This window comes from Opisthocomus hoazin, chromosome 12, assembly GCF_030867145.1.
Source record: "Opisthocomus hoazin isolate bOpiHoa1 chromosome 12, bOpiHoa1.hap1, whole genome shotgun sequence".
NCBI classification, from domain to species: Eukaryota; Metazoa; Chordata; class Aves; order Opisthocomiformes; family Opisthocomidae; genus Opisthocomus; species Opisthocomus hoazin.
The window spans coordinates 23,010,729-23,036,676 of NC_134425.1; the positions used below are offsets into that span (position 1 = coordinate 23,010,729).

At 45.4% G+C, this 25,948-nt stretch overlaps 1 protein-coding gene across 1 annotated transcript in view; it reads right to left on the minus strand.

Annotated features, from left to right (window-relative positions):
* Positions 1-25,948, minus strand: part of GLG1 (golgi glycoprotein 1) — an 85,105-nt gene that overhangs the window by 38,085 nt on the left and 21,072 nt on the right. The window contains exons 2-4 of the mRNA XM_075434141.1: positions 8,754-8,786; positions 5,923-6,009; positions 1,730-1,945 (exon numbers count right to left, since the gene is read on the minus strand). Of these exons, the coding sequence (XP_075290256.1) occupies positions 1,730-1,945; positions 5,923-6,009; positions 8,754-8,786 (336 nt within the window). The remainder of the gene's footprint in view (positions 1-1,729; positions 1,946-5,922; positions 6,010-8,753; positions 8,787-25,948) is intronic.

Sequence of the window (25,948 nt, forward strand, 5' to 3'; positions counted from 1 at the left end):
ATAGAACAGAAGACCAACAAAAGAAATGCTTGCATAGCCATTTATAGCTGTTTCCATAGCAGTACAAAATACTTCAACTGCTCTAAGTGCCAAGGACAGCAGCACAACAAAAGAAAGCGCATGACAGGCTGCGACGCTTTCACCAACCAAGGCAAAATATTCTGGGTCGGGTACCAAGAAACTGAGGAATATGCATGAACTGCAACAACCTCCACAAACTGTTCGGTAGTGACTCGCTTTGCTATCCCGTAGGAACCCGGTGACCCAAAGTTTGTGTTCCTCGCCCTCTCCCAGACACCTCGCGACCTCAGCCGCCCGGCCACCCTCACCCTTCGCCCGTCCTCCCTCCAGCGACCGACACGGTGGGTTGTGCAGTTATGCACACAACCCCTTCAGCAGTGGTTTCGCTTCTACTAGACAAGATTTGGCTCATGAAATCCATGCTACTGTACCCTTCAGTGCTACTGTATTTTAATTTTGATTTCTTTTCACTTGATCAGGCCACAGGTAATATGTAGAACTGACACCCAGGACTCCCGTTATCACACTTCCTATTCTACACTGATTGTTAAAAGCAATTTCTGAATTCATGAGGTCCTTCAGCCCAGGATTAGAAGAAAGCCTTTATTTTATGAACAAAGCAAGTTACTCGGCTGCTACCAGTCTGAACCTGTGGTGCCTGCAAGTTCCTCCCAGTTCTATGGTTGCTTTTGTTCTTGAAAGCAAGTCCTTATTTTTCTGCTTTCTGTGGTTCAGCTAAGTCTTCTGGAATACACCAGCACTTCAATTTAACACACTATGAATGTGAGGCTGCTTACAGCAGCAAACATCTCAAACAACTACAAACTATTTTTTTTAAACTAAGAAAGTGTATAATTTCTGTCAAATCTTTTTCACCTCCTCACTAATGGCCGATTTAAGAGACTAATTCTTAAAAATGTAAGAGCTATAATTTAAAAACACTGTAAAAAGATGATAGGATAATTTTAACTTTGTCCCTAAACATAAAACCTCATTTCTGCAGCACTGCATAATTTCTGCCTGCATTAACTGTGCTGAAGTAGACAGGAAAAGGCAGTGGCTTGAAAACAGCCTCACAAACTTCGTCACATCAACCTCTGTGTAAGTCTCATATGGCAAAAGAACACCAATTTCTTTAGTCCAACCAGTACAGTATCAGTTAGTCTGCACTACTAAAACACAACACGACTAGGTGTCCTTCAACCAGTTTCAGGTGGGCAGAGGAAAAGGGAGGCGAACAGATAAAAGCTCTTGATCCAGTCTATCACCTCCAGCCTGAGCAAGCAGGAAGGGTTATAGCCCCGGCCACGTCGCCTTGATAACCTTCCTGCATCCGACCCGACCAGACTGTGGCGTAAGCCTAGCAATAGCTCTGCTTCAACCTGTTTTTTGGACTCATCGTATTGTGTCAAGACTGACAGAGCGTGATCACAAAGACAACTACCTGCCAGCTCTGTGGTGTGGTAAGGGAAGGAAAGACAAATGAGAGTCATCTCTGAACAGCAGTCCCTCATAGAGGAACAAATACATATTTATGAAAAAGGAACTGTACAGAATCAAGACCTCGCCCTTTTCAGACAGAGTAGATAGGCCATGTATTCTCTCAGTTGCCAGGAAGACAATCGTACTGTCGCAGAGTCTCCACGTCAGCTTGCTGAAGTGCATGACTTTTACAAGCCCACTGACAACCTACATGTTCTCTGGATACCTTTTCTCCAGGTCGAATGCTGCCACATTTCAGGAGATTGATGTCAGCCTTGCAGTCATCCATGAAGCCACAGATCAACCGATAATCGCTGAAGATAATGGCTGTCATTTTAGTGATGTACTGATGGCACTGGTATTCAGTGATGTTGCCTCTGTGATCCACCAAACATGACACCAAGAAGCCTTTACCAACTGGTTCATCCGCACACTCTTTGATCTGTTTAAAAAAAGAAAAAGAGATAATAAAAATGCAGTCACTGCAGCTATTGAATTTAACTTTAAAAAAAAAAATCCTCAAAGAAACTTGCATCTGTAGCTTCAAAATCTCCTGGCAAAGAAACCTTCTAGGCTTCAGTTTGATTTTTAGCAAATGAGAATACTCGAAAATATTTCAGAAATAAGAAATACCTCATGTGTACCAGTACCCAAAGAAAGCAAACGAAGCGACCTTGAGGATTATAAACTCTCTTGCTCAATAATCATCTTTCATAATAATCACATTGAACCTCTGCAATCAAGTGGATATGTAGGAAAAATGCTAGTTTGACAAAGCTTTATTTAGAAAGCTGAGCGTATTACAGCATCGCTAAATCACACTTGGACCCCCACTAGCCACCTGACCTCGTACAATATAACATTTTTGCTAGAAGTGAGACTGATTCAAAAGTCAACATAATATTTATTGAACTGTTTATAACTTGCTGGGAACTGAAAATTGCAATACAGGAAAATCCTCATCAAATTCATTTTTACCAGGCTCTTATAGGAACTGATTGTTGGTACTAAACCATTATACCCAGCAATCTACAAAAAATAAAAATCACTGTTAACAAAAGCTGAAAGCTGTGCAGGGATTGGAAAAGCAGCGTACACGAACACACAGGTCCCCAGTATAACTCCCAGCCTGCGCTGCTCAGGGGAGCCGGCAGTACGGCCCAAAACGTCACCTTTGGAAGGAAAAGATGCAGGCAGTTCTGCCAGCATGTTTCCAAAGGAAGTGGAAAACACGGTTGCTTATCAGTTCAGTACGCCCCCAGAGGAATATTGCAACAGGAGCAGGGCAATGCCTTGCTCCAAGGAGTACTGAGATCACACGCCTTGGGAAGCCCACACTGAAGTACCTGCCCAGTTCTGGTGTCCCCTGTCCAGGGGCACACTGAAATCTGCAGCCGTAATGATGCAGGAAGCATACTGGACAGCCAGACACTGAAGGTCAGCAGTGACAGTTTTTCAAGCAATAGATACATGGGTTGACTTGATTACATCAAAGATTCGCTCCTGTACAAATACTGCAGGGCTCATCCATCTAATGGGAGATGCCTGGCAATCAATAATCCAGGCGGGTCCTGACACCAAGCCAGGGCAGCGCCAAAGGAACAGGCAGGGAACCATCTCATCAGTTCTCAAGCACGAAGTTGGAATCTTTATAGTGGAGATTTTTTCAAAAATTGAGAGATATCTCTAGAAAGATATATTCTAATTCAAACACGAGTTAACCCCAGGCATCCTGTGACACACCCATATAGGTCAAACTAGATGAATAAAACAGACATCTCTGCCTCAGCTTATGAGGCCATTACTTTCTACATAAGAAATAAAACATGTAACATTTTAAACATCGTTATTCGCAGGCAGATGTAGGCTGGTAGAACATTTGGTATTTAATCTATATAGCTACTGGAAAAACATAGTTACTAAGAAAAACGTAATTGTTATAGATAAGGCATAAAATACTTCCTGAAGTGAAACCAGATGTGATTCATCGCAGGGTGAAAGGGAGACAGACTAGCAAGCTTTCTCCAAGAAATCTGCATCGTCGGTTTGGCCCTACTTCAGCTCAAGTGCCGCGAGCCAAACCAGCACACAACAGCAACATGCTGGTTTTGGAAGAGCCCGGCTTTGGAAGACACCCCAGAGCTCCACGGCCTGAGCCAGCGAACTGCGTGAAAGACCCAGCGATCACGTTATTGCCTGGCCACTTCTGAAGCAACCACCGCCATCTGGTAGCCAACTACAATTCTAGGTTAAAACTGTTGACAGAACTTAGAAAAATCACACAGTCAAGAAAAAAGTTGAAATTTACATCTTTATTTAGGTGATAAAATTAACAGTGTACTGATCAGAGCACACCCAGTCGGGGCAATCACCAATTCCCAACAGACTTTTACTAGAAATGACTCTTCTGGTTGTATTTTGTTTTTACTGCAAAGCAATACTTAAAAATCAGAGCTTAATCACCCAGCAAGAAAACACCTACCTGTCAGTGGGAAATAAAGAAAAATATAAATAGGCTAATACTGTATGTTAGCAGTATATACCCACTATATACCTTAGTTTTAGAAAGTGTTGTAGAAATACCTTTAAAAAATTAGTGGAATGGTTTATGCATCTGCCTAAATGTCAGAAGATCAAACACGTAAGATTATTGTTCCTTATCCAACTTTTTCTTTTGCCATTTGGTGAGTGGTTTTTAGTCAAATTTCAGCAGTTCATGTCATCATTCACCACAATTACAAGAGGAACACCGGTGGTTAATGTACAGCTAAAATTCTATATACTCTTCCCACTGCTTTTAGACATCATATCCCAGATTTAGAGGGTATCGTTTACAACAATGCCAGGCTGTCACTGTGTAGAAGTGGTAATTAAACAGACTGCTAAAAGAGCATCTTCAAGCATGCCTTGGTTTTAAAAATTCTGCAGCAGCCGTACGACATAGACCAGGAAAATACTATCTTTCCTATGACTGCAAAATAGTGGGATTCAACAGATTTGACCGTGTTTGCTTTTGGGAGCTACCAAACTCCAAACACAACACAACCCTTTGATGCAAGCTGTTCTCCTTTCACTGTTTAATCTTCTAGCCTTCTTATATTAACTGTTTTCTTGATCTCTCCTTACACTCAATGATGGTTTTCCACTAATGCTACTCTTACCGCAACTCAGTGGTGCCGAGGAAGGGAAGAACCACCTTAGCAGGCCATTAAGAAACAGCAATTGATTACCCCTCAACTACACACCTAATTCCAAAATCTTGGAGTCAGGCTGCTGCTGACATCCTCCATCTCTCAGATCTTTGTGTGTGCCCCTCAAATGAAAACTTTGTCAAGAATGGGGAACCACGTAGGTGATTCCATCAAGACCTGAGGACTTGGGTAACTACTCATCTTAAAGCTGCTCTGAGCACTGACGCATTCCTCACACCTCAGCAAGTCTGCACCCTTGAAAGCTGGACCTATGGAAAATGAACTGTCAACACGAACTGGGGCTGCAGAGGCAGTCTGCTATTCGTGTAGCTGATTCTCTTTCAGGAAAACCTACTTTAAACATCACAAAGGAGCCATCATCTAGAGCAAACTGAATTTTTTTAAAAATGCAAGTTTATGGGTAGGTGAAGTTATTCTGGTGGATATACAATGGACAGTTTTCAGAGCACGGTTTAATGACTGAATTGAGTCAGCTGAAGCCTGTACTGCTGTGGAGAGCCTTGGTTCCACGGCTGCCCTGAAGCCTAGCTGAAAGCTACCCCAACCAGAGGGAAAAGACCTCAGCTCAGCCAGCTCCTGCGTGGCTGAGCGCACAGCCTCAGGAGCTCTAGCATGAGCACAAGGAAGGAAATGATGAATTGAGTAACCTCTGAAGGCGGACTGAGGTGTGTTGATGCTTGACGTACAGAGGACTGACTCCTAGTGCAGCCTAAACAGAGAAAGTTCCTAAGAGGGTCTTTGGTTTAATTAAACTTTGAGCCTCAAAGAGAAAAAAAGACAAAGCTGATTCATCATTTGACCTCTACATGCTTATACACTCTGCCAGCAAGACAACCCAAAACCAGCCTTATGCTAAATTCAGTGGAAGCCCTGCTACACCAACATTGCTACAATCGTCACACACTTGATAAAGCAGGGACAAATCCAATTCACAACAGACTTCTGACGAAAGCTCAGGTAAGAGCTGATGGGCTCTTAGTTTACCCTTTCTTTCCCCCACCCCTCTGACTGGCACCGCTAAGGTAAGCGGCTTTTTCTGCAATGAGATCGAATTAATTATGCCTAGTAAGTCAGCACATATGACTAGAGCTTCCCCAAACCCAAAACTTTATTCACACACTAATTCACTATCACAAAGAAATGGAAAAAAAAAACCAAAAAAACAACTTCATGCCACAACAGTAGCTGTGCCTTTCTTCTGGCTTACCTCTGCAATAGTGGACTTGCAGACTTCTCTGGCCACGGATTCAAACTTCGGATCTGTAGTCAGGTTCAGCTTGTAGTTCCACAAGAGCTACAGAGAGAGCATTTGTAGAACGGGGGTTTAAGAGCTTCTCACAGAGAATGACAAATATTTTTCTCCAGAAAAGAATGAAACATCTTTTATTCCCAATCTGTATCGTCATCCTTCTACAGTGCAACAATCAATGCAAAGTCTCCTTGACAACAACTTTGTCCCTTCATTTCTGCAATAATTTTCTCCTATTAAACAACTTCCGGCTATTAGAAATCTCCCCATAAGGTCATGAGCTGACTCATTAAAAGAAAATCTAACTAATGAAGCCAATTTCATAACTGAAAGGATAAAACAATGACAGCTGTAACTTGCTACCCGTTGCATATTTAGCACCGTCTTCAGTCCACCCCCACCTTCCTCCACCATGGCTTCTCTGCCTGACGCAAACAACCTAACAAAACTGCATCCTCAACACGCGCAGATTCCATACTGAAAACCTCACCAAACCCTAGCAAAAAAGGAAGGAGACGCTGCAGCTGGTTCCTCCCGCAAGGGGCTGCCACCAGACAGCTTTCTGGATGCAGATATATTCCAAACCCATATGAGGTTCTCTCTCTCGCTAAGCACAACGATACGTTAGAGGTCAGGCTGCACAACACCTCGGTATGGACAAACTGTTCTTGTAGGAGCCAGAGATGAGCTCATGTAGGAGCCTCAAGGCATCGGGTCATCGTGCAAGAATCAATCTCGGGCAAGTCACGCTCTGCAGATACATACACATCCCCGATGTCCTTCTGAGGCACCATAAAGTAAAAACACAGGGTAACAGAGCAAAACCTTGGCAAATTAATAGTTGAGATGTTGCCTAAGAAAAGCTCCTCTGTTTTCTTCTAGGAACTTACGTTGCATTTAAAAATTTAATTTTTATGTTAATGAAAAATAGCTTTAAAAATTCATTTCAAATACTCTGCCCCTGTGACAAAATTAAATTAATATCAAAAAGATAATCGGCTTGGTCAAACTTTAATTTGAAGTTTCAGTTGTAGACAGAACACTAAAAAACACTAACACATGCTCATACACAAGGAAGGCAGCTTTACATCTTCTCCAAGAAGGCGGAAGCATGCAGAGAGAACTAAAAATGGAATCAGCACAGCTGCACTGTCTTCCACACCTCGTCTCATGGAGTTGTGAAGAATGAAAAAAAGGAGAACATGGGATCCTAGGGTATTTCAGATGGAGAAGCTGTAAACATATAGTTTTAATAGATAAAAGTGAATAAACAGGGAAAACGTCCTCGCAAAGAGTGCTGTAGACCTCTCCCAGCCAGGATCGGAAGGACAAGAAATGAGGTCCAGCACCATAAGGATACCCCTCTGCATTTGTAATCTTGCACTTTGGAGAGTCTTGAAACAAGGTGCTCTCCAAAGGAACCTTCCCACCGACAGAAGGAAGGTTAAACTTGCAGCTTAAAACAAACAAACAAAATCTAGGTTTCAGCGCTAGGCGTATTTTCCTGGGAGATGGTCAGCAGTTGTGCTACCAAAGACTGCAGAGGCAAAACAAACATTTGGACATCAGACACTTCTCTATGGCCTATCTTTTAATTGCTCCCCTTCAATTTCGGCCTGGGAAAACAAGACTTTGCCCACACTTCCTGAACGCCTTCCACAGCAGCCAGACACCTGCCTCGTGGCAGCGGCACTGCCATTTAATCCAGCAGAGGAAAGGTCCAGCTTTGATTTCTAGAATTCTCCATTTCTCCATTCAGGCAATTGCTGTTGGCACATTTGAATGTCAGGTAGATATGCTTTAATTACGGAAGTTTTCTCTTTTTCAAAAAAGGAGAAAATACTTAAAACAGAAACACGATGTGCCCTTCATCTCATCCAACCGTGCACAACAGAGAATTACAGCTGCCATGCAGCCAGGCAGCACAGTGCTAAAGGTTAATTTAGACACTTAGCTAGAAATTACGAGTTGTACAGCATGGCTGGGTTTCATTTCTTGATCATCTCTCCCAATAACAAACCAAACTACAGCTTCTCAAGCACCCAAAACCAAGGCCACCATCGAGGCACGCACTTGGTCTGTCTATGTCCAGGGCTAACCAAATAATTAAGACTCTTCATATGGTGCATTCTAACAGAATGCAAATGAGAGCAGCCAAAGGAAACCAAATAACAACCTCAGCTCTGATGAATTTTTTTTTTTTTTTTAAGAGTCTCGGGATTTGAAGCATCAGCTTGACAGCCTGAAACCTGGCTAACGGTTTGCTCACTGTTAAACACTGTGCTGAGAGGAAATCTGTTCTAAAACCAGCCGAGTGGTTCTAACTGCCTCTAAATATCACACCCCCACAGCATTTTCCAAGTGAGTCTAAGAATTTAGCAGCTGTGAAAGTAATACAGAAGGCTTCAACAGCTGAAATTAGGAGTTTAAATTCAGTACTGCTCACATCTTTCCCAAAAGCAGCACATCATCTTGCTTGCAGTAACTCACGGGAACCACCCCCCAACGACAAAATAGGAACGCCGCCTGCTATTCTCCTGATACCGAAGTGTGGTTTATAAAGCTCTTGAATACGCTCCACTCTGAAGTCTCCAGTAAGACCACAGTGGCTATACTGGGTTAACGAAGTCGCCTTGTGGTCTTCCTCCACAGGCCAGTACAGAAACCCATGTGTGTCCTAATCAATGCCTTTTGCAAAGTACCAAACTATGCAAAATACCTACGGCTGACGAGGGGTGTAAGGTGCAAACACCATAGCTAGAGTCTGGATAAAACAAAGCAATACTTACGTGATTGCAGTCTGAAGAGATTTCGTTATCTGGCTGAAAAGAGAAAAAAGAAGCGTCAGTTCAGTCCTGATGTGATGCGCTCCACATACAGCAGAGTACAACTCACGAACTAACATACTGTCAACTCATTTTCATTGCAAGAAGCAATCTGACACAAGCAATAGGAAATCTTAAAACCTGCGTAACGAGTGATGACAGCTAAGTACCAAAAGGACTGAGATAACGGGTACTGTCGATACAACGTTGCCTCGACTCTACAGAGCACAACTGGCACGAGCAGCAGCAGCATTTATGCAGACGCTGCAAAAAGGTAATGAATGTGCTTGTGTTTGGCCCAACTGCCCAAATTAAAAGGCAAAAAAGCATCTGTGGGAAAGCAAAGATAGGGTAGTAAAGTTTTAAAGAAAAATAAGTTTCATGCTGAAGGACAAAGGTAGGACTCGCTTCTCTCCCCAGAGCGAAGTGTCTGCACCCCCTGTTTGAGAAGCAGCGTCTGCTCTTTCAGCTGTACATAGAGGGGCCAGTCCAAAGCAGCCCTGAGATTTCCACCTTCGGCCACAAGAAACCGGTAACATCCGATATTCACACATCATGTGTAGGTGTTCCGGAGAAACCGCGCGCTCCACAGGGAGCTGCTGTGCAAAGAACTCTGGCTTCCAACCACCCTGTCCTCCTTCCAGCCCGAGCAGCTCCCACAACGCAGACCTCCTTGAAGAAAGTGAGTCACACCAAGCCGCATCTCGTCTCCACAGCAAAACAGCACAAAGGCAGGACAAAATCACCTGGCCGTCATACCCACAGAGACACCAACCCTGACTCAAAAAGCCTCTGCTTCCACTGACGTTTCAGACGCTAGACACACTCCAAGAGCCCCAGACACTCAAACCCACTCAAAGCTTAAACCCATCATTGACACGAAGATGTTAGACCTCAGATATTTGCCGTAGGAGAACCAGCATTTCACTAGTCTCGGAAGCAAGCAGCCTACACCCCCCAAAGAGTTTTTCAGCACAAGCGTTTGCCACCGCACAATGCCTTACCCCAACCCCTGCACCACTGCTGCTTCAGAGAGCACGAACACAAGTTTATGGGAAAAAGAGAGCATGGGAAACGTTTCCAAGTCCTTAATTACAGCCATTATTAACCAAAGCACTTTTATTTTCCATAGCAGGAAGTGGCAGAAATTACCTCTCCTCTTAGAACATAAAAAAACAAACGGTACCTGAAGGATCGCAGTAATTAATTGCAGTTTGTCAGACTGCCACCATCTAAAACCATTATCTCCCAAAGTAATCATAAATTTGAAAATCTGGATATGAACTTTTTTTAAAAGGCCAGCAGACGCCTGCTCGTTATCCTCGGACAGCAGAACTGATGCTCACAACCGAAAACTAAGACAGCATCCAAATTACACTACTTTAAAGCAGCCTCTAAGAGCAACGCTTTCATGGCTTACGAGGTGGGCTCTTCCTTAATTTTCTGCACCCATCTTAATCATTCAGCAACAGATAGAGGTTTCGGACTAAGCTAATTTCAAAAGCCGAGAGTCAGAACGCCCTCCACTGAAGCTGCTGCCTCAGCCTTTTAGTCAAGGATAGTTTCTTTATGAAAATACACAGGCTAGCACTGCAATTCTGAGAGGACAGGACTTCTCCAACACATCTGCAAGCAGCAGAATTTGTAACAGCCAGAGAGCACTCTCCCAAAACCCTTCTTGGTTGCTCCAGTTATTTTTGCGCCCTCCAATCTACTAACCTTTGCTTCAGATCCACCAAAGATTAAAGCTCCGTTTTTCTGGAAAGATGAGCCCAGTAAGATAACAGACTGGTTCTCACTGACTTGGAAAGCTTAAACAAGCTTTTCTTGAAATACACAACATTAGAACACCGCACGTCGAAATGCCAGCCTTCCCTGCGCTCTCAGCTCTGAGAAATCAAGCCTTATTCTTCTGAGAAGAGTCATGCAAGTTACACGGTACCTTCACTAAGCGTTAGTACCGCATACATTCACTGTTCAGTACTTCAAACACGCAAAAGCGTAAGATCTAGCCAATAATCCTTCAAATGCAGAACAGGATGACCACCTGCTAGCTAAAAGCTGCGATCCTGCTTCCTTCTTACCATTGCAAGTATAGGAGAGGTGGGTTCAGTGGCAATGCTAACCTGCTCCTTCCAATTTAAGTGAAGCAAAAGGAGAAAAATAATCCTTTTTATCCTGTGTCTGATAAACTGAAGGGCTGAGTTTGAGGAAGGGGAAGAAAAATCTCCCCAGTGCAACCCATACCAGTTCTGCCTTTCTAAGGACATAGCCTGTGGCCCTCTATCTGCCACATCCATCCAAGAAACCTTCCAAAGAAGAGGAGTTTCAGAACAATATGCTTCTGTGGTAAGAGTTATGAAAAAAAGATACATTTGAAATTACCACTAAGACAAGCCAAGGAGCAAGAAAAGCTGCATTGTGTTGTTGCCACACGGTGAGCTTGAGGAACACAAATGCTTGGAGAGCCCCGGGGCAGGGGGGAAGGAGGAGAGCAGCCCAGACCAGCACCGCATGCTGGCCGAGGCATTTTAGGAGAGGAAGCTGATGGCAAGGAGGACGTTCCATCAATTAGTGAGGGAGGAGGACTCCTCTTACATCTCCTAATTGAAGGATTAAAAACAGACTTCACAGAAAACACATGTGCCTCTGGGCTCACAGAAGCTTTTGCTGTTTAGCAGCTTTGGTGGGAATATATTGCCTTCCTTTGCAGTTCTCGAAAAAGCTCTCCAAACTCCTTCACGCACTAACACTCACATGCCAGGGTATGAACACCACTTCCTACCTCCCAGGAAAAGCAGAGTTTAGAACAAGTACCAGCTATAAGAAAACCTGAACAGAAAAAGCATTTCCTTCCATTCAACCACATAGAACAGGCACAAATCACACTGCGCCAGCGTTTTGAACTCTACAGAGAAATTCAAAGGTTTGTATGGAGCCGTATCACCACCAGACTATGAGAGCGTCGACACTCCTGTGTTTCAAAGTGCCTTTTCTCATTCATCAGATCTCAACTCACTGAAACAAGCCGCGACACCCATCCCTTTCTAAATCTCTCTGCTTCAGCAGTGGTATAAAACTAGGTCAAAACTACGCAGCAGATGAGCAACCCACCACCACAGCCCAGGCTCAAGGAGGCACAAGACGCTGGTGCTTTAGCTTCAGAAATGGACCATCACCACACCAGTTTCCAGCACTGCTTATCTAGTTGTAGCTGCATCATGCCCCAGTGTCATGCATCATCATCTAGTGAAGAAGACACTGCCTGGGGTGCAATTACTGTCACCCCCACAGCTCGAGAGGCAGGGGCCCTGTCAGCTGTGTACACAAAACAGATTTGATTTGGTCTTCTTTCATCACACCCTGAAAAATCATTCACACCACGGGATTTTGAAAAGCAAGGTAAGAATCCCCATCAACCACTGTGGATGAAACTCAAGGTCTTGGGAGAACTCTCTGCAGGGATTATTTTAATCACCAGCAGCTGCTTGACCTTCCATTCCTTTGCTCCCTTGCAAATGTCACACACATAGAAGAGTCTGAAGTCAACCGCACAAGTGCCTTTATTCCCAGAACTTAATCCTTCTTCAGAGCAGGACCAGGGGATGACAGCAGATGTTTCCACTGTTCTTTTGAGGCAGGAGTAACAGCGCACTTGCTGAAAAGTAAGGAACAGGCACATCTCAAATACCAACTGCAGACAATCTTCAGGCATGAAAGTCAACAGACTTTGGACTCACTCAAGCAAAAATCACCACGAGCCAGCACAGAGCACACCAGCAAAATAAAAAGGCAATTGGCATGTGGATGGGAGGAACCCAGTAGATATTCTCTCCCTAAATACAGGAACAGACTGCAAAAAGAGCAGACCAGTCAGTTAGGAAAGAATGTTAATTAAAGCAGCTGCCTGGCCGTGAAGGAGAGGGTAGGCAGAAGTCCAGCCAGACCACGGGTGTTCCCTAGTTTACTGCACTGGCACCCGTACGATACACTACAGAGCACGGTGCATATGGATACGCAGTGCAAGCAGCTCATGGTTCCTAGCCAGTGTCGAAGTTTTCCACTATGACCTAAACACAGTTATCACTAATATCTGTAGAGATATGGTAGAGCAGGCCTGCTGACCCAGGAGCTTCTAATGAAAAGGCTATCGGGCTGATAAAGGGAAAATTGCTTCTTAGCTGTGTCCTTGCCACAGATAACAGCAATCCCTTTGCACCGAACACACCCAGCCAGGACAGCAAACTCACAATAAGACGATTCAATCTGCAGGTATCAACCTAGCTAGACTTATACCACCAGAAAACAGCACAGGCTAGCAGCAAAGCAGGGATCGAGGAGAGATCTAGGGGAGCCACCCTCCTGCAAACCTGACCCCTTCCCAAGGCAGCCACCAGAAGCGATTCTGCAGAATCATCTGTGGAAACAGCAGCAGCTACAGCAGTCTAGGCAAGAATCAACACAGCTTTCGTAAAAGAAGAACCACCACCGCCACACATCGCACAACTACCCATGCTTCAAACCTACTGAAACATCTTGAAGTTCTGTGCCAAGGAGCATATGGCTACAGTAAACTGTTTTCGCACATCCTGCAATCCCGAAAGAGTCATGTGTGATAAAAAAAAAGTTAAAACCAGTGATAATTTAAATTCAAAATAGATGAGAAGACTTCATAATTTAATTACACATTTAGTGAGCAATAGCAGTTAAACTTGTTAAGTTGAGCTTGAAATACTCTCTAATGCCAGTGAACTGTTAGTACTAAAAACAAATGTCATGTCAGCAAAAAAACCTCTAACACTTACCATTCACGCTCTGAAAAAAGGCAGTCTGCAGCATGGTACTGTGCACCTATCAGGCACCAAAGCTATCAAGCTCCTAGCTTCCACATACTTTGCTTATTTCACACAAATAGTTTTTTCCCCTACTTACAAACAAAGCACCAAAGTCTGTAACACTGCAAATCATTTGACTGAATAATTATTTCCACATTGTTTAGGAACTCCTGGTTTACGCAAGCTCAACAATACAAGTTACACACAAACACCTAACAACTGCCTCCAAAACATGCACAGAACTTTCAGTATGAAAGTCAAATTGTCAGGACCAGCAGCAATTTCTTTAGGCACCCCACACACACCAGGCACGAGCAGCAAAGAAACCCAAATTCTGCAGCTGTGTTTTTCACTGTTCTAACCAAATTCTAGATTCCACAAACTTTGCCACCTAGGCTAATGCTTTATATCCAACATGGGTACGACACCACTAAGACAAGCACGCTCATTCAGATAAGATCTGTCCAAAGCAAGATCAAAAAAGCCCAGCCCAACATGCTGTGTGCCCTTCAGGCCCAGTGGCCAGGGACAGAGGAGCCAAGGATGAGGCAGGCCTTGCCTACTTCTGCTTTGAGGATCCAGTGTTCAGAGTCTGCTTCAAACACCACGAAGTTTAGCAAGTCTCACCCTTTCCTACAAGGCTTTGATAAGAAGTCATAAGAATTACAGTCATTATCATGTTTTGCTTGACACCAATCAAAGCCTTCAGCAGGCTGCATGCCTTTCCTCCGCAGCAGAGATCCCTCCCTGTGCGCAGCCAGTAAAACAACCGAAACCGCTCCAGTTTTAATTCTGATGCACCCAAAGCGACCACAGTGCCATTAAAGGAAGCGCACCGATTCCATTCGCCCAACCAGCCACAGGTCTCGGCTGGCGATTTCTTGCCAGCAGCTCGCTCTCCCAGTTGGCTGTCCCTGTGCGCAGCGGGCAGCTGGAGGCCTGGGGCTGCCCAGCCACGCTCCGTGCCGAACAGCCCCCCTGCACAAGCTGTTCTTGTCCCTGCTGCTTCAGGGACTCTCCAACCCTGCAGCCCTCGAAGCAGGGACCTTTCTCATTTCAAGGCTGACCCACACATCCGAGCACGTTCTGACACCGGGTTCCATCAAAGCAAATTTGCCCCAGATGCTTCTGTTTGTTCTTCCCTTAGTCCCCTCTCCCCCTCCTCTTGGAGGCTTTCCAGTCAGTCCCACCGCGTTGTGGAGCACGACAGACCCTGAAATTATGTGTTTGCCACCGAAGTTTGGCAGCACTGCTGCCAGATATAATGTTTCCCATAACACTCCTCCACAACAGAGCTCTGCTACTAAGCATAGCACAGGCACCGAGCTGCAGATCCAGCCAGGAGGTTTCAGGATTCGCTCCTGGAAAGCGCTCTCACAACTCTGGCAAAAAACTGAAGAGACCAAAAGGCACGCAAGGATGCTGGTAGCGTCACAAGAGAGGAGGAAAAGAGAAGGGGAGCTGTTAGCAAGAGCTGGGTGAAACCACAGCAGACTGCTTAACTGACCTGGTATCCCACCAACCGAGGTGGCAGGGAGTCTGCTGCCTTCCTCGGCCCCGGCTCCAGCTCACGGCAGAGTCCAAAACTCGGCAAATCAACAGAAAAGCTGTTTGCCATTTCAGAGTTTTCTGCCAGGCTAGGACAAATGGGCTTACAGAGTCGTCCCGCCAGCACCAGTCAAATGACTGGGAAAGCACAGCAGCATCTCCACCTGCAGCATCAGCCAGCCCACGCATCTATTTAACCTACGCTGAAACAACCGAACTCTCAAACTACTTTCTTGGGCGACTCTGCCTTAACCCCAACCAGAAACATCCCAGAATAGCTGAAGACTATTCCAGGACAGAGGCAAAATCGGCAGCATGGGTTTTGGCAGCACTGTCCACCATCTGCTGCGGGACGCAGAGGGGAAATGAGTGAAGCAAGGAATAGAGGCCCCAACAAATTGTACCAGTGCGACAAGCTACTGAGAAAGCTTAAAAGGTTTCTATCATCTCTTAGTAAGGCAAATTTCATCAATTATTCTCAATACAGAGACGTCGCATCTTTTGACTGTACGTACTCTATAGTACCCCTAGTTCAGCTTAACTTTACAGCAGACTTCCCAAAAGCCATGAAGATTCAGTTCTACACAAAACAAAAGGTACAGGGTGTGGTAGAGCCCGTCTTCCAAGAGGAGCACATTGTCCTAACCATGCTTTGCTCCTTGGAGAATAACGTTCTGGATGCACATGGCCTGGAACTAGAGAAATCCTTTCTAAACTGGCTTTGTACAGAAGCTAAGAAATAAGTCCCTACCAAAAGCTCTGCGTCCCACGGCACACAGGCAGCACAGCACTCCAGCGGCGGGTTTCAGAGCAAACACTGCTTACTCATCTCCCCACTCCCACAACTTCATGAAGCATTGGGCTGCAAGAGAATGGGGCCAGACTCTTTTCAGTGGTGCCCAGTGACAGGACAAGGGGCAACGGGCACAAACTGAAGCACAGGAAGTTCCAGCTGAACATGAGGAAGAACTTCTTCCCTCTGAGGGTGATGGAGCCCTGGCCCAGGCTGCCCAGGGAGGCTGTGGAGTCTCCTTCTCTGGAGATATTCAAGCCCCGCCTGGACGCGGTGCTGTGCAGCCTGCTCTGGGTGACCCTGCTTCGGCAGGGGGTTGGGCTGGGTGACCCACAGAGGTCCCTGCCAGCCCCGAACATTCTGTAACTCCGTGATTCTCCACTTGCAAGCAGCTTCATTCTGCTACCGCTGCTCGCGTGCTGGGAAGTGTCTCTAACCAGTGCCAGGCTCCTCCGCCAAGGGCTCTTGCTTCATTCAGCATAAACAGAGAACACCACTCTAACCAATCAACCAGCCAATATTCTTTGTTATTCAAGTGCGGGCTCGTGACTCTAATTTTCCACGCCGAAAGCCACACAGTGCTCCCAAAGATCCTTCCCCAGGAGCATTTTCCTGCCGCTCTTCCAACCAGGCACACGTGCCACATCAATCAGGGTGCCCATCCTCACCAAGGCGCACATGTGCCCATCGTTCAGGGACATGAGCCGCACTGCTTTAATCCTGGTGACTTACATTCCCACATTCCACATCTGAACCAAAATAAGACAAGCATCCAAACAGGCAGGAAGCAGACTCAGCTATTTCTAACTCCTGCCAGCCATTCTACTCAGAGGCAATAAAAATCCAACACCTCCAAGAAGCCACTTCAGTCTTAACCACAAACCACGAGAAGAACAATTATATTTTGAAGTCTTCCCACCTCCCTTCAGGACAGTGGTGAGCGCCCTACTCTTCTCTCCCACCTGCCCCAATTTTCTAAGGATAGAGACAAAATAAACCTGGAGTTACCTCTATCACAGCTGTCAGTATTCAGATCAGAGCAATGGAGGCACAACTACATTTAACACCAGTACTTCCAAAAAGCAACGGACATTACACATGGATAAAGAGGCCTGCAAAACACTCAGCACTAGTTCGAAAAGGACTGTTTTAGCTTTCCACGCGGCTTACACCCTCATGAATTTCCACATGCTATTCAGTATCTCTTTTGTCACCTTGCAATGCCAAAGTCAGGGGCAGGATGCTCCAAGGGACCTCGCATGTCACCTCTGCAGTGCTATCGCCCTGGAAGAGATCTCCTGAAAGCACAAAGTCTCCTGGACCTTGGCTGTCAGTCCAGCTGCCTTCCTGAGAGATGAAGAGGGACGGGGAAGTCTCCCTCAACAGCAAGAGCCGCCTTAGCACAGGCAGTGCTCAGCCACTTCTAATAGCTGGGTTTGAAATAAAGCACTGGAATTTTCTTCAGAAGATCCACAGAGCCCCACCACACCACTCGCTTCTTCCCCGCAGCAAGAGGCAGGTGAAGAACAAGAGCCCTGAGCCAGGCAACTCCCTGCTGTTAAAATAAACCATTTCAGTTCTCACGCTTCAGCGTTACCCACAACCACTGACTTTATCATCCCCTGTCTGTGTCAATTTTATCACAGTGCTATTCAAAACATGGAAAAAACCCTACGATATGCTCAACGTCCAAGCCCAGCCACCACCCTCCCCTCAGCTGCGTCAATCCTCTCTTTTTGCGTTACAACACTCACCAGCTCACCGAAAAAGCTGTAGGTACCACACCGCTGTCGGGGCAACTGAAGGCTCCCCATGCTAGGGTGACAGCAATTAAACACTATTAAGACACGTTCCAGCATAGGTTCATTATCTCAGACGTAACACGGGAGCTAAGCAGAGCCATGCTGCACACTAGCTCTTGATGCCAGAAGTCTGGATCTTAAAATACTTTGAGAGATCAGCCTACGTCAGAAAAAAGCTGGACTTGCTACAGTTTTTATTCTCCAGTTCTCCCAAAGAAACTTCTCTGTTGAAAGCTTTCTGGTTATTCAAAACAGCGCATCCCGGTACACTAGAGAGGCGAAAGTCACAGGGAGAGGCTATTCTAAATTCACTTCAGGAACAGCACTGCCTTTGTACGCAGCGGAAATACACGCAAGCAAGCGCAAAGCGTGAACGCACATTAAGGTCTACAGCACAGCCCGCAGCAGCAGCCGGCAAGCAGCGTCACTCTGCGACAGAGACTCGGGACGCTGCCTCGGCAGGCCAGAGGACTTCTCCAGCCCCGTACGAGTTTCCCCCATGAGATCTGTTCTGCTGGATTCTCCCCATCGCCCGCTGAACTCAGTGGGAAAAGTCAGTAGGCTATTTTTAGGGAGTCCTAGAAACAGCACGGTGCCCTGCTTCCATTTCGAGTCCCTCCCATCGGGGAAGGTCTGCCCATGAGCTGCACGTCCGGAACAGCCCCTGCTCCCTACGCTACCCTGTGCTTCAGCAGGCAGTACTGAGCTGCATTTCTCAAACAACAGCGAACAATAATCTACCACCAATTTCATGTCCTTTATAAAAAAAACCAACCAAACAAACAATTAGAAGGCATTCAACAATAAGTTTCAAAACGTTCTTTAAGATGGCCAGGTAGGGCATCCACGCTGTTACACACAAAATTAAACAGCTCTAGTTAGCTGTTTTGCAGTTCTTCTCAGAAACCTGAATTATGGTTAAACGCAACCCGGGTCAGCCAAAAGACACCAGTCAGGACAAGGCAGCTGAAGCCTTAGTGACAAGGAGGTACCCATCACCAGCACCTCCGACCAAGAAACCAAAGAAATCCAAGAGAGTACGAGCAGGCAGAAGCCGACTCCTCTCTCCTTGCGCGCCGGAGAACCGCAGCAACCACCGAGTCCGTCTGACAGATGGTATTGTCAAGCAACAAGACTGGGCAAGACGCACCCAACTCCAAACTCACGAGGATGCTGGGGGCATCACGTCACAGGACTGCTGTGTGACAGGGGACCCATGGCGGGTGCTTCTGCTCTTGAAGCCATCGATACACAGGTCAGGAACCCGCTAACACACTGCCACGGCAAACCTTGCCTTTCCTCCTAGGGAGCTCATCACCGACTTCTGACAAATGAGCCTTTTCCACACGTGCGGGCAGAACAGGATCTCAAGTACAACCACATTCACTTCAATACCTTGAAGCTGAAGCACTGAACAGGAACTGAAAAAAAGGAATCATTTTTTCTAATCACTAGAAAGCAAAAAAATAATCACATATTCCCAAGTCTGCAAGGTCATAATGATCAGGAAAGCTAGACTGATGTATTAACAATTTTTCCATGTAAAACTGTTCTGATCCAGTATTTGAGTACTTCAGTTCTACTTTAACAATACTCACCTTCTGCATTTTAATTAAGTTTCCATTTCTATCCTGAAGCAGCTTGATGCATGGAGAAGTAGTTCAAGAGATAATGTCTTGCCATTTTTAAACATTATTAAAAAAAGATAGAAACATTAAGATGCAAGCATTTAAATAATTACAGATCATATCAATTTAGTCAGGAAAACATACCAAGCTTAGCAATAAAAGCTAAAATTAGCTGCAAAATAATATCACCAGACTAGAAAGCTCTAGAAAAATTACTCAAGTGCTCAAGCAAGACTGAAATTATTCAAATCTGAGCTTCTTGCTTATTTAAATCAACCTGCCTGGAGCCACACAAATTGTTGTGGTAAATTGATTCCCCTAGCATCTGGTTCTCCTTTCGTAAGAGCCACGACAAGAAAAAGGAAAAGACCAGCAAGACAAGATAAAATCAGCTGATTTACAACATCGTTAGGCGTTCTGAATTCAGACAGATTATACATCACAACATTAAACCAAGTTATAAATGTCTTGGCAAGCAAAGGCAGCCGGGCACAGTGACTCATGCCGGAGCTGCGAGGTGCGGCGCTCAGTCACAGACCTCAGCACCAGCATCAAAATCAGAAATGCCATTTTCCTTCTCGGATACTCGGGCAACGCAGCACGGCTAACGCACTTTATTTTACTCTGCTACCTCATCTCTGCTATACTTCAGCAGCACGCACCTAGCTTTTATATGTGCAAGCAGATGAAAGGCTTTCAGCAAACCTACAGCGTTAATGCCTTTACTGATGTGAGAAATATAGTCGTGCTTCCTCCCTGCCCGGCCAAAAGGTAGAGCACGCCATCAAAATGAAGTCTTATTGAAAAGCATGACATACTCGATCAAATAAATGCTTACAGCATTTACCTAACGAATTGTGCTGGTATAAACAGCAGCTTGTTTTTCAGCTGGACAGAGAAGCAAGATTAAAAACTAAATCCAAAAACCCTGAAGCAGCATCACAGAGCGGTTTCCAAGACTTACCCTTTGCTACGACCTAACCACGCGGTCTTCAGCGAGAAAAGCCAATCTGAGCTTTTCTTCAGGACCAAGTTTTTGTGCACACCGAATGAAAGTGATTGCTGTCTGCTCATTTCTCACAGGGGAGCTGCATTTCATACGAGAAGAGTTATCCAGAAACATTTACCATACACATCTGCACCCATAAGGAAATGAGTCACCAGCCCACTGGCAGGCCTGATTCACAGCCCACGGCGCGCTCGGGCTGTTGGGAAATCTGTGTACAGAATACAGGGGAAAGGCAGATGCAACCCCAAGTCATTTTAAGAGACTAGATATAGAACACCAACTAACTGAAACGCATTTTTTTCCTCCTCTGCTTGGGCATAATTTCTTCAAAAGCACACGAGCAGCATGGCGTTGCACACAGCCACAGAACTTTTCACCTGGATGAATCATAATGTTTTCTTTATGTAACTGGAAGAAAAGCAAACTCCAATGTTTATTTTAACCCTGGATAAAATCACTTGGATTTTGTTCAACAGAAAAGTCAACATGAATAAGTCTTTACAGTCACTGCACAGGCAAGGTTTCCATGGGATTTCTAACAAACTACCAAAGAAAAAGTCTGCTTGCTTTCAGAAGGCGCAGGCAAAGCCCTGTTACCGGACCAAACCACGTACCTTTCTTCAGTTCACCACACCAATTAAAGGATTAAAACAAAGAAAACTGTATGTACATCGTCTTTAAGCTCTGCGCTTCCTCATGAGGTTCGATACGGGTTTAAATTAACCTCGCTCCCAGAAGCAGCCTGGGGCACTGCGCTGCAGTACGCTTCTCCGCAGGCTCTGGTCTTCTCTGCCATGGATACTCAGCTTTTAATGCATTTTGTGTTTCTGAGAGCTCCCTTCCAAAAAGCACGAGGGTTTTTCAGCTTGAACTGCTCAGCTCAATAGCTATATAGAGCTGTTAAGCCAAGCATTTTGCTTGAAAACTCTGACCGTAATGGTAATTCAGAGGATTTAAAATGATACCACGGTAAGCAGCAAGATCAGTAACAGTTTCCCTTAAGCCAAACGAAGAAATTATAGCTGACTAGTTTTGCACAGATGAGCAACTTTAAAAAAAAAAAAAAGACGACATGTTTGATGCTAGATTTTAAAAGTGAACTTGAAGAGCTTTCTGGAAAGCAACGTTAGTAGAAAGATGTCTTACTGGTACACAGGAGAGCCAGACACCTGCCCGCAAATCCTCCCAATTACTGTTTCCATAACTCCTACTTAAAAAGCTATGAATAAAGACAAGCTGCAATTAAAAAGACTGAGCACACCTACAGCTTCTCTGCTATTAACGACACAGAGAAAATAACGGGGGAGGGAGAGGGGAGAAAAACAATAAGCTGGTCCCTGCCAGGCGACACGGCCGCCGCAGACAGCTCTGCACCGAGACACCACGCACCACTCCACAGAGTACCACCGCCAGCACCACCGCTGAACCGTTTCCACCTGTCAAAACATGGGAATTTAATCAACAACTCAACCACTCTAGAAACGGCTGGTTATTCTTCCTCCTGATTATTTGTGACAAACAGCAAAAATCAATTACAAGGCTCAGGCACATAGAGCTAAAAGCCAGCCACCTGCAGCAGCAGGGCAGGCTGGAAGGGCTGCGGGCACACGGGCAGCACACCTCCTCCTCCTCCTTCTTGCTCTAACTTGAATCTTCAATTATAGCTAGAACAGAACTTAAGAGTTTAAGTATTTAGTAGGCAACAGCTGCCATGTGGTAGAAAATACTTTAGTCACTGGTCAATGGTGGTGGTCTCAATAGTTGCGTACTACTAAACTACCAGAAACTACAGCCTAAAGCAAGGTTTTCCTACCATCCAAAGCCCAGTTGCGGCTGAAGAAATCAACATGAAGTTACAGACCTCTAGTCTCTACAGGCACGGAAATGCCCAACAGACAACACTTAGTTTTCAGGGTTACTTCCAGTATGCTGATGGCAAAGCCCAGACACTCCTCGCTGCAGAACCTGGTAACACGGGGAGATTACTCTGTCCCAACCCCTAAGCAGAATAAACATTTTCCCCAGCAGATAACGCTTGAGAATTGGACTTTCAGAGTCTGATCTGTTCTTATCCAAGCGGCACAGGGACATGACGTGGTTTGCATGTCCACAAAAAGGCAGTGCCATACTTCTGGGGACGTGCAGGGGAAAAGCTGACAGCAGTACCCTCACGTAAGCAGTTTTCCACCCAGTGCAAGCGTTTCAATCCCTTGCATGCAGATTTCTATCTGAACCATAAGCAAAAAAAAATGTTGGGGTAGTGCAACTTTTGCAACAACAAGGTGAGATCTGAACGCTTGAGGCACAGGTCGACACTGCAACCGAAACCACCTATTTTGGTCTCCTGCGATGTCTTTGTCTAGCCTTGAAGAGTTCCACTCAGGGTGAGAATTCACTCTGCTGGGTGAAAAAACTTGTCAATCTCCATAGAAAAGGAAGAGAAAACTTCAAAATTTACCCACCAGGTTACCAAATAATTTATCTGTGTATTTTAGAATTACTATACAATATAGAGTAAAGAAGAGACTGGAAATATGATTGTCCCATGACAATTTTTAAGGAAAGATAAAACCCAGAATACCAGAGGTATTAAATGCAAACGGATCTCCAGAAGCAAGTCAGGTATTTCCAAGCAACACTGAGAGCTGGCAGCATCCCTGCGAGGTGTGCACGAAGAATGAATGCCTGGCACAGGAGCAACTGGTACTACCTCTTAGAGGACACACACTACTTCACTTTTGTTTTTTTTAGTGAAAATTAAATCTTAGCACAATATACACTGAAAGTGAGCATTCAAAGCTCCATTGGCATCGTTTGGGTAAGAGCCCAAATATGACACACCAAGAGTTTGAGGCATCTAAAAAACAAGAGCAGAAGGAACTCAAGACCACTATCTTCTCCAGCAAACCTTCCGCATTCCGATGCAATCCTCAGGGGTTTTCCAATGCCCCAGTAAATGGGAAGTTATTGTACACATTTTTCTACAAGCAACATTTGAACTCAGATGGCGCAATAAGGAAGAGACATGACTTCAGACAGCAAGAACAAGATCTCCCCACCCCCCCATGTGTGCATTGTTACCAGCTGCATTTTGAGAACACCCAGCTCACGGTGAGTACCAGGCTTGGCACCAACACGACTGGTTCACTGCTCTCTGCCCAGGCAATCTCGAGGGCATAGCAAAGTATTAGCCTCATCCTCACGGCCCTCAAAAACAAGCAGGATAGAAAAGCCTTAGAGCAAATTAAGAACTGCCATGTTCTGACAATTTTCATTTCATCACAGGCCAGGCATTCCAAAAGCAACATTTTCAGGCCTCCTGAAGTCCACAAAAGTGAACTTAGTAAATTCAGGTTTACATTTCGAGCTGTAACACAGCATCTACCAGATCACCTGAGGCAACCAGATTAACAAGGCTATTTTTATAACGGATAATCTAGCAAATTACCAAACTAGCCTTAACACCAAGGTCCCAAAGAGAAGACACTGTGGAATAACTTTAATTTTAACCTGGTCCTGCACAAGCAAACTTCTCCTTGTTTAAGGTTTGTCTCGGAAAAAGGATGAGCTAAACACTTAACTCCAAAACACTCATCAAGCATTACACGTAACTACAGCGGTGTTAACTGTACTGCAGAGGTTTTGGTACTTTTTCGATGTACTTAAGCAAAGTCCATCAGAACTCAGGAAGCAGACGAATACTTGGTGAATTAGAACATGCATCAGCTGACCAGGGCAGGGGGAATCCAAAAAACCCCAAACCACCCTCCTTGCGTCTCCTTAAGAACTTCTATAAGGAGTTTTCTGCTCGCTTCCCGCTTTCCGCTGAGCTGAAGCCACCCACAACAGCCTCCAGGGTCGGTGCTGCTGGGGGGAAGGACGACACCGGATAAGTGCAAAATTAACTCAGGTCAACCTGAGCTATCATGGACCTGCTCCCTCAAAACCAATCCCCAGGCCCAGCTCAACCTGAGAGCAGGCCAGAAGCTGGGAAAAAAATCCCTGTATTCTTTCTCTACGGGACCAATGAGATTATCCATCCAAATGAAGTCCGGGGAGCAGCTCTTACCACGAGAGACCAAAGGGCACAAACCTGCGAGGAAGTTGTGCTTGCGGGCTGACAGAACAGCTTGGCTGACACTCCAAAGGGTAATTTTTATAAATAAAAAAATTCCCACCGTGCCAGAGTGGCAATTCTTCAGGCAAACTGGATGAGAAATAAGAGTGAATTATAAATTAGTATCAGGAATCTCAGGGCTTGTTCTGAAGTCTTCACCATACTGCACACACCTTCCTGTGCTGGATGCACTATGTTTCTCTAAAAATAACAAAACAGGCAAAAAAGCTAATTTGTTCCTCATCGGTTTTATTTGTGATTACGTTTTAGAGCCAAAGACTTGCAAACCTACCATTTTGTGCGCAACCACCAAGTCGTTAGAGCTGCGCAGCAACCACGAGGGAGCCGCTACACCGAACCCAACGCGAACCGCTGCGAGCAAGGCTGTTTCGCTCTGACTAAGCTCCCAGGCTTGTTACCACAAGCACTAGCACTGTAGTTTCCCACAGATCCACACATTTGCAAGCAATTTAAGACATATAAGGCTTCTGCCCAGTTGAACTTGCAAAGCTGCTTCTCAGAGCACGAGCGATGCTACCCCGTTTCAGCGACGACGGTCCCATGTCCTCAAGTAATCAACTGCTACTGTGCAAGGAGACAACAGCCATAGAAAACCGAGTTGTTCCACTTGTTCTTGCAATGCAAAACTGGGAAGAAAACACACTATTAAGGCATATATCCTTCTCTTGTGCTTTCCAGTGAACTGTCCTTGCCCGATTCCAGCCTCCCCGTTTGTAAAGAAGAGCCAAACGAGGATAATGTGCTGAACACGGCATCCGCAGCAGTAGGCGGATGAGAGCTCCACGGCTACCCAAATAAAAATTGCTTCTGCAAACTGAGACTAATTGTGGCTTGCTTTCGGGGAAGGGGGAGGTGGGTGCAACACGATTTGTCCGGTCTAAGAGGACAAACACTAACTCTGCTATTTTCAGCTCAGCAAGTTAGCACGAGCACTCAGTTCAACTTCAGAACTGGAGGAAGAGATTCTGCATGGAAGCACCGAACACCTGGGATTGGAAATTTCCCTATGCATCGCTTCAAAACCAGAGCAGACAATCGCACAGACTTGGCACTGAGTTTGCTGACTTTCTGCAGTAAGACACCCGCTAAAAGACCCAGGGAGTTTCCCACACGTTTCTGGAAGACTGCCGCCTGCGACGACTCTGCTGCGCAGTGGGAAACCTTGTCAGAACAAGCGAGATCTTACTAACGCAGGTGGGGCTCACCGCTCGAAGCCAGTTCTTGCTGCCCTTCGAGATAAGCAAATCAGAGTTAATCCATCAGTTATTCAAACTGAAGACTTGATCCTTCTTCCTCATCTTCTATTTAAAGTTTCGGTGGAAGTAGGATTAGCAGAGCAAGGCTTTACACTGTACAGGCAGGCGAGCCAGGAAAGGCGCAGTGTTCAGGTTTTACACAACAGCGCC